The sequence below is a fragment of the Sander lucioperca genome, chromosome 6, assembly GCF_008315115.2.
Source record: "Sander lucioperca isolate FBNREF2018 chromosome 6, SLUC_FBN_1.2, whole genome shotgun sequence".
Lineage (NCBI taxonomy): Eukaryota > Metazoa > Chordata > Actinopteri > Perciformes > Percidae > Sander > Sander lucioperca.
The window spans coordinates 11,558,740-11,576,805 of NC_050178.1; the positions used below are offsets into that span (position 1 = coordinate 11,558,740).

Here is an 18,066-nt window from a genome sequence, read left to right on the forward strand (position 1 = left end):
TAGATACAGAAATGTTATTATACTGTATGTGCCTGCAGCCTGTAGTTCACTGTGAGTACGTTTGTTTATGCAGTGGCTGTCAAAGCTGGTCCCCAGGCCGCAGGTGGTTCATTGCACTTTATTTTATATCTGTGGATCAGGTGTGTAATGGTTCGTAAAAGCATGTTGAAATGAAAACCAGCAGGGGTTCAAGTCCAGAATCCTGAAAGCTGCTTTTTAAATGGTAAATGGAGGGATGAACAAGATACCCTTGCGGTATCGGTCTTATCAGAGAGTCAACTATGGCCTTTTTCAAGGAAGACATTTTGACAAGTCACAGTAGAAAAAGGACCGGTGTAAATAAAACAATCGATGGCTGAATTCTGTTTAGCTGCTTCAGTTTCAGGGTCCTTTTGTTGTGCATGCTGGCTCACTGTCACACTATCATGGCTTACTGGGGCACTTGAATAGAGGCATTGTTAATGTTGTTAGTAACACATGTGCTTTCCCCTCTAGGGCCACAGGTGTTTCACATCAGTGGTAGAGCTTAGATCGGGCCCAAAAAATCAAGCCCGACCCTACACGAGCCCGTGCACGTTGTGTCCGATCCTGGCCCGGCCCGACACATTAACTGGAGGCCTAATTATGAGCCCGAGCCCGATTTAAACCCGCCATTTTTTTTAATACGTGGCCTGTTATAACTGACATTCTCAACTAAAATTCTGAGTTGTTTGAACTGCAAACATCTGTTTAGAAGGGGTATGCTTGGAGAAGTAACTAAAGAGGACATTGAAGGATGACTATCATCTTTTCTGCCATGGCAAGCCTGCTTCATGTGTCTGTTCATCATCCCCGTTTTATTTTTTGCTGTCATAGGCGAGCAGCGTGCCGCACTTAATGCACTCGACAAAGCCAACACATATGTTGTCACTGCCTACGACGTGTTTAAAATGGTTCCATACCTCCGACTTTCCTTCAAACTTGCTCAAAGTTAGGCTAATTCTCTTGTTTTTATTTTTTTCTTTACATCTTCAAGCTCCATGTTGCACTTAGGCTAGCCTACACAATACAGCACAGCAGGCCCGGTGTGATGCGTGCGAGTGGAGGAGACGCTGCGCATGATTATGGCATAGCTTTCTCCCCACCCAATTAGGCTAATAAAGTAATATTTAAAAAAACACAAATGCTTGATCAAGGGCCCGGCCCGGCCTGAGGATAGTGGCGGGAAATGTCGTCCCAACACAGCCCGTGGGTTGGGTCGGGTCCAGTTCGGGCTCGGGCAGAGAATCTAACCTCTAATAAGTGGTAAATTACCTGCTGTGACATCACTTATTGGAGTGTGGCCAGAAGTACTTGAATATACCATAGAGAGAGTACTTCAGCAATGTTCAGTAATCTGATCCAATGTGGACTTTTACCCTGTTAGATCATTATTTCTAACCTTTAGTGTTTTCAAACACAGCTGCCTGAAGCTGAAACCTTAGTCAGGGTGTTGATAATGTCATGGCATTACTGACCATGGTTAATCACTTGAAGTGACTTAATAAGGGATAAATCCCTGTAATGAGCCAACAGATTAACTTGCCCGCCTAAATGCCCACTCTAATCTCGTTTGCCACAAAAAGTACAGTGGGCTTTAATGGAAAAGACAATATGTCAGTAGTTAATGGTTTTATACTGCTGTGGGTGTGTGCTTTGTGCCGTCTGTCGCCGTGAAGTGGCATTCTTCTTCGGCTCAGGGTGTGTGTGCTGTCCTGTCCTAGACTGTGTATGCTACTGGGTTAGCTGCTAACGATGGTCTATTGCTCATTCTTCGGCTCGGGGGTGTGTGCTGTGCTATAGACTGTGTGCTACTTTTTTAGTATATGTGCTAGCGAACTAACACAGCTGCAGCTAGAGTTTATCGGGCCCATGGACGCGGGTCGTTCTTCGGCTCAGTGTCTCAGAGCAGAGAATACTGCTTTTAAACGATTTTGAAACCCAATTTTATATCCTTGGCCATTTTTTTTTAAATCATTGAGATTTGGCTGAGTGGTTAAAAACATTTTCCTGTGGGGTGGGTCACAGATTCAGAACACATTTATGTTTGCCTTACCAGGACTTTAACGAGACTATAGAGGGTTTTCACGACGCGTCATCAGACGCGTTATCAGACCCGAAGTCGTCATGTTGGAGATACTCCGCATCACAACAAAGCACAGGCACTGAAGTAGACCCCGAACGGCGTCAAGGAAAATGGTTAATTATTGCTGTGTTTTAGGTTGCACCAATAGGTCAGACCGAGAAAAACATTTGGAATATTATCGACTTCCAAAAGTTATTAAAAACCAGGGAGAGGAATGCCAGAAATTATCAGAGGAAAGGAGGTGCTTGTGGTTGGCAAAGCTCAACCAGGATCTACGAGAGAAAAATCTGTCTTGTTCGGTCTTTGAAATGAAAAAAAAACTATTGAGAGTCACTTGGCTACACCTTGAGTATCACAATGATATCATACAGTTAAGGTTAGGTTGATTAAAGACGTTATTGCATTACTTACTTTGGCTTCACAACACATTGGTCGTTAATGACTTGGTACTGCGTCTCCCTCACCCATCCACACACCATCTGGTTATAGGCCTCCAAACTTTTGTAGGATTTAAGGTCTTCCGCTGTGTATGGGCTCGGCGAGAAAACCAGGTAGTTGACTATATCAGTATATGCAACTGAAGGAAGAATCACCGGGTCGCCATGGATCCAAGAAGAGGGAGCCAACTTGTAGGGATCTGCACCGCCAGTAAACTGTAATTTCTCAAAATATCGCACCTTTTTTTGTGGTCCAAGTCCTTCCATGCCTTTGCATCTTGAACGCGTTTTGATGAGTTTTTTTGTTGTTTAGATATAAAGTATTAAAGCATCCAAAGTGCACAATACTCCATTACTCCATTCAGTTGTTTACACCGAGTGCCTCCAACATGGCCGCGCATCCAGGTTACCGCCCAGAATGTGACGTCGGTGAAAACCCTCTATGAAGTCTGCAGCCAAGTTAACAGCTCTGTTAGGCTATACTTGGGCACAGTGATGTTTTGAGCTAACCTCAGCATGCTGACATGCTCACAATGGCAATGCTATCATGTTGCTATTTAACAGGTAACATATTTGATCATGTTCATCATCTTTGTTTATCATGTAAGCATTCTTACATTTTGTTATTAGCACTAAGCACAAAGTACACCAGTTTAGGTTTGCAGGTATTTGGTCATAAACCAAAGTATTGATGATGCTGGGAAAAGTCAGGGCATCACCAAAGTTACATGTGTCACTGTGTGCTTTTTGTGTGCACATTTTTTATACTGTGTAAGTTGACCTCAGTCCATGTTTGCTCCCAACAGAATTCCTCTCCAACAAAGTTAGGACATGAGAGGAAGCAGTGAAAATCAGGAATCTGGGACTTGGTGCTATATATAATAATGAGATCAGGCCTTTTGTAAAACTAGATAGTACGGCAGTCTTGAGAAAATTGAATTATGTAGATAATGATGCACTCGTTCAACTCTATTATCTATTGGTGCTGAGCTGGAATGGAGAGAAACTGGAGCATGAAGAGACTGAAACAACAGGGCCAAAATCAGCTCTGTAGAGTATCTGCAAGTGGAAGGAAACCTTTACCTTTTTATAAGGTGACACCTCACAAGATGACATTTGGCACAACGAAACAATAATTACAGAAGGCATTATAAGCCCTGAAACGATCCACTAAATGATGATGAGCTCCAGATTTGGTGAACTATATTTTAAGACAGTCATTTATTTTTCCCCAAAATGGATTTATAGCATTTAGGACTCTACTGGTGTCTCGTGACTTATGAGTGCATTATCAGACCCTTTGGCACTGGAGTTTGGAAGCTTCACCATAGTAAAGTGATCCTGCGCCGACATGTTGTTGGTCTGTACAAGTATCTTTAGTCTGGCCCTCGGGATGATTATAGGTTTGGAGGACTGGAGCAGTTTTAGCTCCTTGCACATGGTGGCTGGATGGATGCTTTGAAGAGGACATGTTGAAAGGCTGGCATGTTAAACAGAACCTTAAAGTCACATTCAAACATGAGCCCCGAGGGAGCAAGTAAAGCATGATGTCACCCAAGAAAGAACGAAATATGAGTCACTAATACATTTCTTTATAATGGAAAAGGTGAAATGTGTGTGTCTGTGTGTGTGTGTGTCTGTGTGTGTGAGAGAGAGAATGACACTAGAGGAGAAAGTGGGGCTGTAGATGTGAAGACATGTAGTTTCTCTTCAGCTCTCTCATTGGCGTTTTTGTCGTCCAGCATCAATTTGCCCCCACTCACTTTAAAACAGCACGTGGGTCTAAATTGTATTACTGTTAACTGCATCATACTGTTAAGTGTAGCTTGTCTCTGTAGAGAGCAAGTCAGTCTGCACTGCACTGCACTGTACTGTTGTCTTCTTGTTGTCTCCGTGCTGAGGACTGACTAATGTTGGACATTTATTTACTCAGGTAAGATGAAACCTTAAGCATGCAGTTTTGATTTTATTCGAGCTTGTCATCAATGTAATTCAGTATTATCAATTATCAACTGTCTGTTGCATAATATTAAATACTAATTTCATTTTACAGAAGTCTGTTTTCAAAGATTCCAAGCAAATTATGTTAAAAAAATAACAATTATCACAGTGGAACACAATGAATTCAATTGAATTGCTTAATATGGGAATTTGCGTACATTTCCCTATCGCAATATATTGCATATTATTATTGACAACACATTTGTATTAATGTTGTGACATTAATTTCAGCCATATTGTCTTAAATATAAGATGTCATTTTCTGCTGTGTTACATCCACACGTCAAGTTATTTATATGTATGAACCTATGAGTCAGTATTTGTCTTGTGCTCATGTCCGGTTATTATAAGGCTTTACTTCGCTTTATAAATGTTGGGAGGAGCAGAAGAGATGTTAAAAACATGGGAGAAACAAGAGGAAATGATGACAAATCCTGTTTCTACATTAACAGACGCACAAAAGGTGTCGCATGAACAGAGTAGACAGAAGTAGCTGCAATATTATTGTCATATTAGAGCTTACATTGTAGTAATAATAATAATAATAATAATAATAATAATAATAATAATAATAATAATAATAATAATAATAAATAAAATTGTCATTTAGACATCATTTAAACAAATTAAAAAAAAATATATAGATTGATCTCCATGAGAATAATCCCTTCATCAACTCAAAATTAGTACATTTTCTGTTTTGTGGTTTATTAAGCCATTTTCTTTTCTTTAAAACAGATGATAAAAAGTCATAACTTTATTATAGTGCTCTTTAGTATGGGGATAATACACTACTCAACCAAGAACCTTAAAGTATCAAAACTTAAAAGAAACAGAATTAGAATATTAAACTGAGGATGTCATACACAAATTGTAAAAAAAAATTAAAAAAGGTATGGAGGAGTAAATCTTAATCACTGGTGGGATTTGTTAAGATGTTTTTTTAGAGAAATACTGTTACAAAATGCAGAATATGCATTCAGGGACAAGTGGTACTTGTTTACCAGTGACAGTACTAATACTTTAGATCGGGGGTGGCCAACCAGTTCAGCATAAAGAGCCAAAAAACCCACAACACACCATAGCAAAGAGCCACACAACGCATGCACGTCCACACTACAACAGCAAAACTAATGACATAATACATAGCTGTTTTCATAGTGGGAAACATGACAGTCTTTGTGATCCACAATCCTTTTCATTTCTGGCAACTCGAAGCGACTCTGTGTGTGTGTCCCTAAGAACAGAACGTTGTTTTGATTGAACTTGTTTCAGTGTAGAAAACTGATTCACAGACGCAAACGCTGACATTAGCTTGAGTGCATCCTGTTTAACATTGGGATATCTGTCTGTGGGCACTGTTTTCCAGAACTCTCTGGTTCCTTCTCTCAACACACGTTTCAGTCTGTCAATCATCTCCAGCTGGGACGCTGCATCATTTGTCACTAAAGGGGCTTTCAAACGGTCTGATTCAGAAGTGAAAGGGTTAATGAGGAAGGTGATCTGTGGACGCTTTTCCCCCTAAGGTTGCAGAATCTGTCCTCAAAACACTGCTGCATTATTTTACAATTTTTAAATTATTGGCAAATTTATTGGCTGTATTGGCAATATTGGCAGATTATACTTGTCTAAAATATGTTACACAAAGTTTAAAAGAAAAAAAACAAATATCGATACCACAGCCCCCAGCCACACAGTAAGAGCCTGACAGGAGCAGGCAAAGAGAGCCGCAGGTTCGCCACCCCTGCTTTCAATCATGGTCATTTTGCGCTGACGGTGCCCCCAGCATCGTGTCTTTGGAGAAGAGGTAGTGCTGTGGCGGCGGTGGGGACAGCCGGTGTTGGCATGGCCTGAAAGGAGCCGTTCTCCTGCTGCATGTGCCAAGTGGTGTCAGCCTGCCCAGTGGCTTTCACAGCACGTCTCACAGTGGAGGTTGTGGCGAGAGGACCAGGAATACATTAGGAAAAGCTGTTTAAACATATGGTGTCTCCTTTAGATACGACTGATGCTTTGATTTTGTGTTGTGCCGTTTGATTAATTTTAATCTTATTTTAAATACGTGATTTAAATTAAATCTTCCTGAGAAGATTTGGTTTCTTTTAATCCTTATTTAACCTTGTTTTTTTTTCTTCATTTGCCTTAGATCAGCTGCTTTAGTGCTGCAACTAAACAGCATTCGACAGAGTTTTATTCACTTTCTTGATCTCAATGTTTCTCCCAGTTGAGGAATCTGAAGTGGTGATTAGTCTGGTTCTCAGACCTTTAAGTCACTTTGATGTTGTAACTGATACATACTGGTATAATGGTCCTTACCCTCAAACCATCATCTCCTCTTTCTTCTTTCCCACTCGCTTCCATCCACATTCAGTCAGTACCTCTGTGGTTAGAAAGCTTCTCTCTGTGAGGCAGACGCCTTGGAATGCACAGCTGTTTTACAGTATTTTCTACAGTATACATCTTATATCAAACCTTGTTATCCATCATGCAATACACAGCTAAGATAGATGTCACCAACCTCCCACTAACCAGGGCTTTATATAGAGACATGCACGCCACAATCTTCATTTAACCAACATACAGTATTTGCATTTTTAAATTACACATTATGTTTCAAAACCTTGTTATTTTCTAGTTATTTTCTAATCATAATAACTAATTTTTTTTTTTTTATCAGCCTATTATTTAATGCCAGTAGGGTAAATTTGATAGTATGGAATTGGCAGTAGCTCGGACGGGGTAACTCCAAACAATGATGCAGGCATGTTGGCCATCTCACTGTTTAGACTTGTGGAAAAGTTACTTAGTCACTTTCTTGCCAAAAGTTAGATAGAGACGATTGATACCACTCTGATGTCTGTCTGCAAAAAATGAAGCTACTGCCAGTCGCCAGAAGCTGGTTACTATAGCTAAGCTTCGTACAAAGAGTGCGAACCAGCAGAGAGAGATTAAACAAAGGAGATATAACGTCTTAATTAGTGAGCTTTTAGAGGTGGCAGTAGGTGGATTTAGTTACCTTTTGGACAGAGCCAGGCTAGATGTTTGCAGTCTTTCTACTAAGCTAAGTTGGCAGGCGACTGGCTTCTCGAGTAGCCGTTTGAAAATAACTAAAGTTGTTTGCATTATGCTGTGAATGTTGAATGTTCGTGCATCTGTCTTTTCAGTTAAATAACTAATGGTTATTATGTTCTGTTTTGAGAATGCATCTGAAGTGTTCAGTTGAAAGCATTCGACTGGATTGGATTGTTTGACCGTGACATCACCGTTAAGTCATCACTTTCGTGGCTACTCTATATAATTAACCTTGCCCTTTGTGATGTCAGCCAAATGGCAAATGCCTGATGAAGAGGGTTGACATGTTGCCTGTTCAGTCTAATAAAGTTCAAGAGTTTAATTTAGTATGTAGCTACCCGTTTCTAACACTTACAGTATGCCTGTTTCTGATGATATTCTTTGAATAATATTAAAACCTTGAAACAAACACGTCTCCATCATTGTTTTGTGTATTTCTGGATGTTGCACGTAGAATACTATGAATCTTGTATTATAGCTGTGGTTCTGTTCTGCTAGATTTGCTTTTTTATGTTCTTACTTTGAATTGTATATGTAAAACTACAATAGTGCAATTTCTCTGAAGCTGCCGGCTATTAAAGTAACATCATATTTGGAGCATGAGAAAAGTGTATTCTGAGATTTTGTCCTATGTTTTATTTTCTAGATCTCAGTCCAGTGACTGTCCCCAAACATGAGCGGTGGAGTGAATATCAAAGTCATATCTCCGAGTCAGAGCGACGCAGGTGTCATCTCGAGTCTGCCTTTACCTCGAAGCATGATGCCTCTCTCCAAGATGGATCCCAAACAACACAGCGGGCCCCCCAATCCCACACTGCAGTATCAGCACGCCCCCAAACGACGGCCTTCCTATTCTCCATCTTCGGTTTCCTCGGGTCCTGCAGAGCTGCTGAGGGGTGCAGCTTTAAAGAACCACCTGCTGCAGCAAAAAGCTGGAATGAATTCTCATAGAAGTCCAGCAGCTACAGAACGAACTGATGGAACATGCTCGGCGTACAGCAGCCCTCAGATACCGAAGAGGGAAGTCCGACGCTCTAAAGACACACTGGACCTCCGCGCCAGCACGCTGAACCAGAAGGCTTTGCGAGACCTCCAGTTAAGACGAACCACCAACAAAAACTGGACCTTTGGAAAATATCGTCTAAAGAGTGTGGACAACGCACATGAGGATGCCGCCTTGTGCCGGCTCTCTGCTAATGTCCAGTTAGGCCACGGAAGAGGACGTCTCTTTTATACTGAAGGTGCAAATGGGAATGAGATATCAGGCGTGTCCTTAGCTGGAATGGGCAACACCGAAAAAAAGGTGAGGAACATTTCCATCCAGCACCTGGGTGCTTCGGAAAGAGACGTGTCCAACAACAAATCAAAGTCTTCTCATCACACATTCAACATGCGGCACAAAGGGAGTGAGCCAGGAAAAGTCTACATGGCCGCTGTTGCTCCCTTCAGGTTCAGGTGAGGGCAGTGTTTCATCTTTTTAAGATGGGAAGATAAGAGGCATTGCAGACAGACTGCCTATTATTATTTTTAGAATATGATGCACCGTAGGGCATCTCATGCTGCCTCTTATAAATCATTTTCTGCTTTTAGTAGCACTTCATCCAAATTGATTGTGTTTCTTTCTTATCCTGTAGGGTTCAGGTCCATGAGGACACAGATCCCTCCCTTGATGATCTCAGTGATTGTTCCTCTGACTCCATGGAGGTCTGCTGTGACGATCTAGGTGAGTCTCTTTAAATCTTCTCCCACTGATATTTCCATTTTGGGAGTACAGACACACCTGATGCTCTAAACGACTGGTTCCTAACCTGCACATCTGGACTCATCCAAAGGGGTCACAAGATGATTGAGTGGATAGGAAAGAAAAAAAAAAACATGTTCCTTGACATTTTTGTAATCTTTGTTCTTTTTTTTGTGAAATACTGAACATTCTTCTTCTAGAAATTCATCAAATGATGGCAACGTCCCCCGGTTTTTGCTCAACTGGGGACATTTATTACACCAGATTCCCCATCTCTTTCCTGTCATCTCTTTCCTGACTATCCAATTAAGGCATAAAATCCCCCCCAAAAATACATGTATAAAAGAATTGGCCTCTGCTCAGACATATGCTGCCTGTAACGAGGGTTTACAAGAAAAAGAAGTTGGAAACCACTGCTGTAAACCAATGAGCAGAAACTCTGATGCTGATAAAACCGGGTGGTATCTGATATCATCCAGGATCGTAAAAAGAGCAGGGTGTCAATAAAGTTTAATCACTATATCGACTAACAATTGACGTCACCCTCTGTCCTTCCGAAGTACTTGTAGTATCAGAACGAGTTACTTAAATCTTGAAAACAAAAAAAGCAAACTTTTTCACTCAGTTCACCGAGTTCAACCAGTTAATTATGCAAAACCCAGTTTTGTTTCCAATTGTATTATATTGCATCCTGTAACACCCGAGCTTTAATACGGCTGAATGTTGACACTGGACTCTGTTCAGCGTGACAGTTGTTCTCACCAGAGCTGCTGCCAACTCGCAACCAAAGCTTTTCACTGTATGTACCACCTGTTATGTACATCAGGATTTCCTGAAGTACTGCACTTCTTTCTTTATGTGCATGTGGGAAAACACAGATTCTTGGCAGAGAGCACTTCTCTCAAATCACACCGCACTGTTTCCTCAGCATTGTTCTGTCCCTGGTGCACCGTCGTAATTATATTTACGTCATTTCTGTCAGTGTTGTGTTTGTTCTGATGCCTGCAACAACTCTGTACCTCACACATCATGTTGCTTAGAGACTGACATACAAACATGACGTGTGTACAAAAACACACTAATTTGCCTGGTCAATATTTCATTATTTTAAGGAACTCTCGCTGTCTGAATTTCTCGCTGAGCGAAGGCAATTCTCCATTAGCAGATACAACCACAACAATTCAATCAATTAGTTCCAATTAGAAAGAGATTACATAATTAAAGACTGCTGTGAATAAGTGATATTGATTTAAGCGAGTACGCAGACACTATCAACTCAGGGTTAACAGAGCTGTGACCACAAAACGGAGTTAATACTTAAACATTTTTGTTGTTTGAGTTCACATCAAGACATTGGTAGATATTTTTCCAGAAGCCTCATCATGTTAAAATATGCTGTTACTCACTGTTGGAGAAAGAACAAGTTATTTCCCAAACCTCAAACTAAATAACTGAAATGCATTAATGAATGAATTAAATGGCAGCAGCATTATATGTTGTGTGTTGTATGTTCAAAACAGACCTTCCTGACCAAGAATATGACCATATAGGTTGATTGTGCAAGCAGATTACAACAACCAATATTTAGGTTTGTGGCTGTAGCACTTATCGCGGGAGCAAAAGAGAAAGTAATGAGACGAAGTATAACCGCACCAAACTCTGCGTAAGGAGGCAGTTTGGGGTCGTGGGTGGGACAAACAAACCCAGGACTGAAACCAAAAGTCAACGGTCACTTTTTTTAATTTACTGACTTTTTTTTTATTTACTTTTTTTAAGTCTATGACATCCTCATTTTAGTAGTTTTACGTGACTTCCCTAACCCTAACTAAGTATTTTTGTTGCCTAAACTTAACTTGCTCCGTTTCACAGCATAAACTGTGTTTAAAACCGCGACTGTTACTTTTTATCGGACGGTCTTGTGATTTAAACTGCCATCGCGGTCACGTGTTACGTCACACGTTTAAAACGGCCACCGTGCGGCTGTGATACAGCATTCAATAGAACGTTCATATATGTTGTTTTGGGAGTCACTGGCAATCGAAAAAAAGGCCAGTTGGTTCAAAACCTAAATTACTAGCCTGAATTACTTTACAACAAGTCATTTTGGCAAACATGTCTGATATAGTTGTCGCTCCTGATTACCCAACCTCAGAATTGTTAGAAAATGACCTTATATAATTGCACTGGGGTATTCTAAACTGTTTAACTGTCTCCTTAATTATCTTAATGACGTTGAAGGGGCGAGAGCCTCCAGGCAGCCTCCACAGGGAGAGACGAGACTGAGTGGTCCTCAGCTGAGAGTGGACAGATGCAGGACTGGGAGATTGAGTGGTTTGATGGGAGGATCGGCTTTCACCTCCTGTCTGGGAGTTCCTCTTGTCCCCTCTGTACGGACTTGAGGGGCGCTTAAATTCTGTTTTTGGCCATAGAGCAGAGATGTGTCTTTTGTAAGCTGTCATCCGGCACTAACTACAAGTTAACTGGAAGATTAAAAAAAAAAATAGGGTTGTGTTAATGACAGTTCCATTCAGTTGGAAACATCTGCAGAAAACGTAAGCTCGGTTAGATCTCTGGTGACAAATCTTCCTTGAAAATGTCTAAAGTTACACAGTGGGGAGACCCACTGCTCCAGGATTCATACAAAACAGCAAATTAATCACTCTGGCAAATGTTTAAACAAGATAGTTTTCCCTTTTTGATCCTTTCCAGCAGCTTGAATTCATCATGAATAGGATATTTGCTCAGCACATGAAGAAACCCTTATAACTGATCAGGTTGGTCTTCATCCCTTAGGCTGCTTCCATTCCAGCAAGCACAATGATTCTATTATATTTATATTTAGGGGTGTTTTGTACTATACAATAATAACCACATGACTTCAACACCATGCTTTGACCTACTAATTCTGCTTTGACTATCTGCACATTTATATTGATGTTCTCTGCTGTTTTCACCTTTTGAGCACATGTGGAGGTTCTTGAATCCATTGCATTACAGCAGCTGAGCAGCCCCAAAATTATTACATGTGCTGTCTAGGGAAATGTATAATAGACAGCTGTGTAACTGTGCTGTCATACCATACACACACACACACACACACACACACACACACACACACACACACACACACACACACACACACACACACTCTCTCTCTCTCACACACTCTCACACACACACACACACACACACACACAAAAAATTACTCAGATGGCCATTTGGAAAGGGAGAATCAGACCCAGATGTGAAAGAGACCAAATGAAAGATGCAGCTCCACCCTTCCTCTCTCCTGAGAAGTGGTGACGATTCATAGTTTCTACATTTTTATTGACAGAAGTCCGTCCAATAGTTGCCAGGATATTTCACTCAAAACCATAAATATCAGCCTCATGGCAATTATATGGCAAGTCATCCGATAGTTGTTGAGACATTTCACACACAAAAAAAATCATTTCACACAAAAAATGTTAGCCTTATGGTGACGCTAGAAAAAAACTCACAGGATCATCAACGTCAATAGGATTCATCAGTTCGTAAGTAGCTGCCATCACTAGAGCAAAAAAAAATATGATAGAAGGTTGATTTAATTTTCGTCCGATTTATGCATAGATGTTCCATGAAAACATCAAAGGCTTGCAGTAAGTTTGGAATGTCAGGATTTTGTTATCTTATGATTCGTTAAGAAATTCCCACTCTCCAAAAAAGTAAAAGCTATTCAATGCATCATGGGAGTAAGGTCACAGCCGGTGGTTCTGGTGTCAGCAGGGGAGCCTTGGAACTTGTGATGTGGAGGAACAAGACGTGACATTGTTTCCAGAAACTAATTACCAGATCAAACCCCTTCACTGGTCCATGAGCCACCCCAGGGTGCCCTGAAACCCAAATAAAAAAAGCAGTGAAGTGTGGTGCAACACCCATTGTGTGTGAGAGTGAGTGTGAGCGAGAGAGAGAGAGCAGTACCCTCTGGGCATTGTAGCTAACAGGTCAATCATATCCACTGGATCAGCATGCTTGTATTCAGCCAAGCTGTGTTGTGGAAAAGAGCAACTCATGCACTTAATCAGAAAATAAAATAAATCTATTCACCAGCATTGGATTCAGATAATAGAAGATATTTCATTTGATGAGCACATAACAACACAAGGGTTGTATCTCAGTGGCTTATGGAAAAGGTAAATGTTTCTTGTTTGTGCAGTGTAGTGAAGTCTGGTGCAAATGACATGCAGGCGATGAGAGAGGGTGGTTTCCATGGAGCAGTGCTTCATGCGAGCCTCCTCGATCCTCCTGAGAGACAGCAGTGTGGAATAACTTAAAAAGATGATTGCACTTGTATGTTAGCAAAGAAAACATGCCTACAAATGATGTGACTGGATTTTCAATTTAACACAATCGCGTGTGCATGTGTACATGTGTCTTATGCTCACTTGAAGATATTTCCAAAGTGTGGTTTTGGGTGTGTTTCTTCTTTCACTGGCACATCTTGTTGCTCTCTGTCTGCTGAAGTGAAATCATTCATTTGGCTAGTACACGTTTTTTCTCTTTTCTTTTTTTATTTCAAACAGTGGACAAAAAGTACCCAATTATTTTTTGTCAGTTAAACAGTATGTTTTTTTTTTTTTTTTTTTTTACTATGTACATATATATACATGCACATTAGCCTTTAACAATCATGTCATCATTGTTGATATTATTTGACGAAAATGCAGTTGTCCATTTATGGCAGGTCAACACACTGCTGATTTTTAGCATATGATTTATCCAGCTGTTAATCTGGGACTGATATCGTAAGGAAGCTCAAACAGGATCAAAAGATAATCTGGATGCTCCAGTTGATGCATTGTTTGGGATTTTTGACAGTGATGATAATTTATGATATGGTCTGTAGTTGCATATCAAAATGTGCATCCAGTCACATTAATAACACGTCCACTAACGTTGCAAATCATGCATCATGTTGAGTGTATTGAACAGGGAGCACTGGAGGTGATGGAGGGGGAGGGGAAGAACAAAGGAATCAGAAGAGATGGTGGGAAAACGTGTGTGAGAAGAGAATGGTGCCTGGTTTTATAAGCCAGAGATGATCGTTTCTAATTGCTCTCTTGCATTTCAAATATTCTGCCGAGACACAGCAAAGCATCTTTTAAGTGAAGGAAAAAAAATGGGAGGGCAGTCGGAGGCGAGAGAGAGGCAGCAGAAAGCAGGGGGAGGAGGGAGCGCTGTTACTGCCGCTGTCATTCCACTGCTGCGCGCTTCAGCGGCAGGAGGGTGTGCTGAAGGGAGGAGTGTGGAAAAAATTGGAGGAAAGGAGGACGGGAGGAAAGGAGAGAAAGGGAGTGCCTGGGCAGCACTGCAACAGCTGCAACTGCAGCAGCCTGTCGGGAGGAAAGAGGGAGAAAAGGAGACGGAGGGAAGAAAGGGAAGGCTTCAGGATTGCCTTATAGGAAGCATTTTTATGTATGTTTTTGCACAAGAAAAAGGGTTTGATACGGAAGCCTGTTTTCTCTTTGCTGATGCTTTTCTATATGGTCTCATGCAGGAGGCATGCTTGGAAATAGTGTGAAAGGCAGAGAAGGAGATTTCAAGATGGAAAGGGCGGATAGCACAAAGGCATACGGCCAAGCAGATGGCAAAGGAGTTGGCATGGCAGTTAAGAGGGCCAAGTCTGGAGTGCCCCAGACCACACCGAGGGGTGAACTGAAGGTTTACCGGGCGGGTAGCTCTGACGGCAGGTTACCAGTGCCCTCCAGTCTTCGCAAGCAGAGGTCTATGACAAACCTGGCTGTACTCACTGATGCAGAGAAGAAGTTGCACCTTTATGAGCCCAAGTGGTGTGATGACATGGCCAAGCATGGAGCAGGGCAGACCAAAATGGGCAAGCCAAAGACCACAGGGGGTGGCAGCAGTGCCGGAGGGGGTGGCCCTCTCTCTCGAAACCTATCCAAATCTGAACACTCGCTGTTCCAGGGCAAACCCAAGCCCTTCAGCCCTCTGGCTGCTCCATCTGCTCTGAGCAAGCAGAGCCGCATACCTCGTGCTCCTTACGCCGAGGTGAAGCCACTGAGCAAGGCACCTGAGGATGGGAAGTCGGATGACGAGATCCTGTCCAGCAAGGCAAAGGCCAACGCTAAGAAGCAGGGAGCCGGAGCCGGAGGGGAGTCCGGTTCCAAAGGAGAGGAAGGGGGGGACAAGCCCTTCCTGAAGGTGGACCCAGAACTGGTGGTGACAGTGCTGGGTGACCTGGAGCAGCTGCTTTTCAGTCAGATGTTAGGTGAGTACAGCAGAGCGGTCTTGATACCTCACCCACCCCGTGGCCTCTACAGTACGTGTGGTGGCCATGTGCTACAAACCAAACACCTCGCTTGTAAGATTTCTCAGTGCTTCTCGGCAGCACGCCCCCTTTGATACAGCCACCACACGGCACCTGCTTGCTGCTGCAGACCCACATTCCCCCCTGAACGGATTTAATGCAGCTCACCGACAGAGAGAAAAAAAAAAAAGAAGACATCCTTGTTGTGCTTGCCAAGCATGCTCCTCTTCCTTTTATTTCATTGAATGCTGCATCAGTTTGGTATTCTAGCCAAAAGCTATAGTGATGCTCTATTGTTCGTATTCCTTCAGCATGTCGCTCTGGTGTCTGAGGCCATTGATTATGTGAAATATGCTTGCTTCCTATCATAGCATTCCCGGCTGATTGCATGAAAAACGCCTGTGGGGTTGGGGATTATTACCGGCAGACTGATCTCCTTTCTAAAGCTCTTGTTTGCTGCAACATGTGCCGATGCACTCGAGAGTCCATCCACTGCTCCACGTAGGCTTCCATAAAAACAGAGGTGGAAAAGAAGGCATGCCATATTGAATTCATTTTAGGCACACAGACACATATTTAGCCTCCTCCCAGCTCCATTCATCTGTGGAGCATTGACAGATGGTTTATACCCTGTGTACTACAGTGGTGCAAATGGCAGAGAAAATGGCTTTCTCTCTGGAGGTGGTAGCTCAGGTTCATCAACAGGGAGGACTTGATGGAATAATAAGGGTATTGATCATATGGTGGTGATGGTGATCATGATTCTAATGACTTCATAATTTCTTTTCATAATTTCTTTTTTTCTTTGTTTATCAAAGCATGCCTCCTTGTTGAAAATGTTTCCCATTATTTCACCATCACATGAATCCAGTACAAATGGCCTATATCTTACAATGTTAACAAAAGTGAAACATAATTTGTGTATCCGCCTGTGATTTGGATCCACTCCAAAATGCGATAGGTTCTTCCTTGGCCCATGCTACACCTTTCCAAGTTTCATGAAAATCAGTTTTTTCTGTAATACTACTGACAGACAAGCAAACAAACAAACCAAGTGGAAAATATAACCTCTTTGGCGGAGGTAATTATGACCTGTATTCCAAAAAAGGTGTCATTGTTTGTAGAAATTTGCCATTACAAAATGCAGTACAATTCAAATCAAATTTTCCTCTGTGTTTAGGTTATTTGACGTCTTAGATTTGAGTTATTTTACAGTTCAGACCTTAAATCTATTGGCAATTTAAGTAATTTAAGTAACTACTGGTTAGAAAGACTGAACAATATTCTCTTTAGTGCATACAACTGATGACACTTTCGATAGAAGATTTTGTCATTTAAAGAACAGGAATATTATAGTGCACATTTCTCAAAAATGTACAATGTTTTCCTAAAATACTATCATTGACAAATGTTGTTCAATCATGCCATATACCAACATGCATTTCATGTACTATTCAATTGTTTTTCATTCCATTGCTCCAATATCATCAAGAGAGCATGTTCACTGTTGCATCTTACTGAAGACGTTTGTGGTGATTTAATCTGTTATCCATGCCTTATTAGCCTATATGGATGTCTAACACTCATGTTGGTCACACTTAAACTCAACTATGAGCTGTAAACAATAGCAAAGCTAGAAGCATGGCGTCATTGTTTTTTTGTGTGTGTGTGTGTGTGTGTGTGTTTGAGTGTGAAACCAAAACCAAAATTTTAAAATGCTCCGCGGAATCCGGCACCACACCCATGTCTGCTTTATTAACCTAATTGCATAAAATTTACAAAATGCCTCGAGCTGATCCATCTTTTCTCCTCAATGTAACATTTTGACCTCCGTTGTGTTTCCAAATCAACTGGAAGTCGTTATTCCTTTAAAAACGGGAGTTTATTGTCTTAATGAATTATTTATCATCATTTAAGATGATGATCCCATGTGGGCCTTTGACACGAGACAAGTGCTTTGTGGTCATTAAAGGAAAAAATGGAAACAAAACATGGTGATAGAAAGGCGGAAAACTATCGCAACACTGATTATTGACTTAAATTGATCAGGAAGATGGAGAAACAGATCTTTTATGTAATGTTTTGCATTGATGGCAGCATTATCTGAACACTCTTTTCTGCATACTGGACTGGAGCCTTCTTCCTTACTCGGCATGTACAGTGAACATGCTTATAACTGTAAATAGATCTTTTTATCTGCTATACATTCAAGGCCAGCTTAATGCTTAATACTGTGCTCTGTTTCTGCAGTATATCTCATTATAAGCTCGCTGAAAGGATGCTTTTATTTTTGCCCATAAAGGGTCTCTTTGTTTACCAACATGACATCAAGAATAGTGAACTTAAAAGGCTCATTTATTAAACTCGCCATGTAAGTTTGTGCTCCGTCGCTGTCCTACAGTACTGG

At 41.4% G+C, this 18,066-nt stretch overlaps 1 protein-coding gene across 17 annotated transcripts in view; it reads left to right on the plus strand.

Annotated features, from left to right (window-relative positions):
• Window positions 1-18,066, plus strand: part of nav1b (neuron navigator 1b) — a 75,614-nt gene that overhangs the window by 10,242 nt on the left and 47,306 nt on the right. For 14 of the 17 annotated variants that reach the window (XM_036001876.1, XM_036001875.1, XM_036001884.1 and 11 more), the window contains exons 2-4: window positions 8,258-9,066; window positions 9,246-9,334; window positions 14,889-15,620. In XM_036001876.1, the coding sequence (XP_035857769.1) occupies window positions 8,285-9,066; window positions 9,246-9,334; window positions 14,889-15,620 (1,603 nt within the window). In that variant the 5' untranslated portion in view covers window positions 8,258-8,284. Of the gene's footprint in view, window positions 1-4,413; window positions 4,475-8,257; window positions 9,067-9,245; window positions 9,335-14,888; window positions 15,621-18,066 lie in introns of those variants that run through there. The other 3 variants (XM_036001890.1, XM_036001891.1, XM_036001877.1) reach the window with 2 other exon arrangements.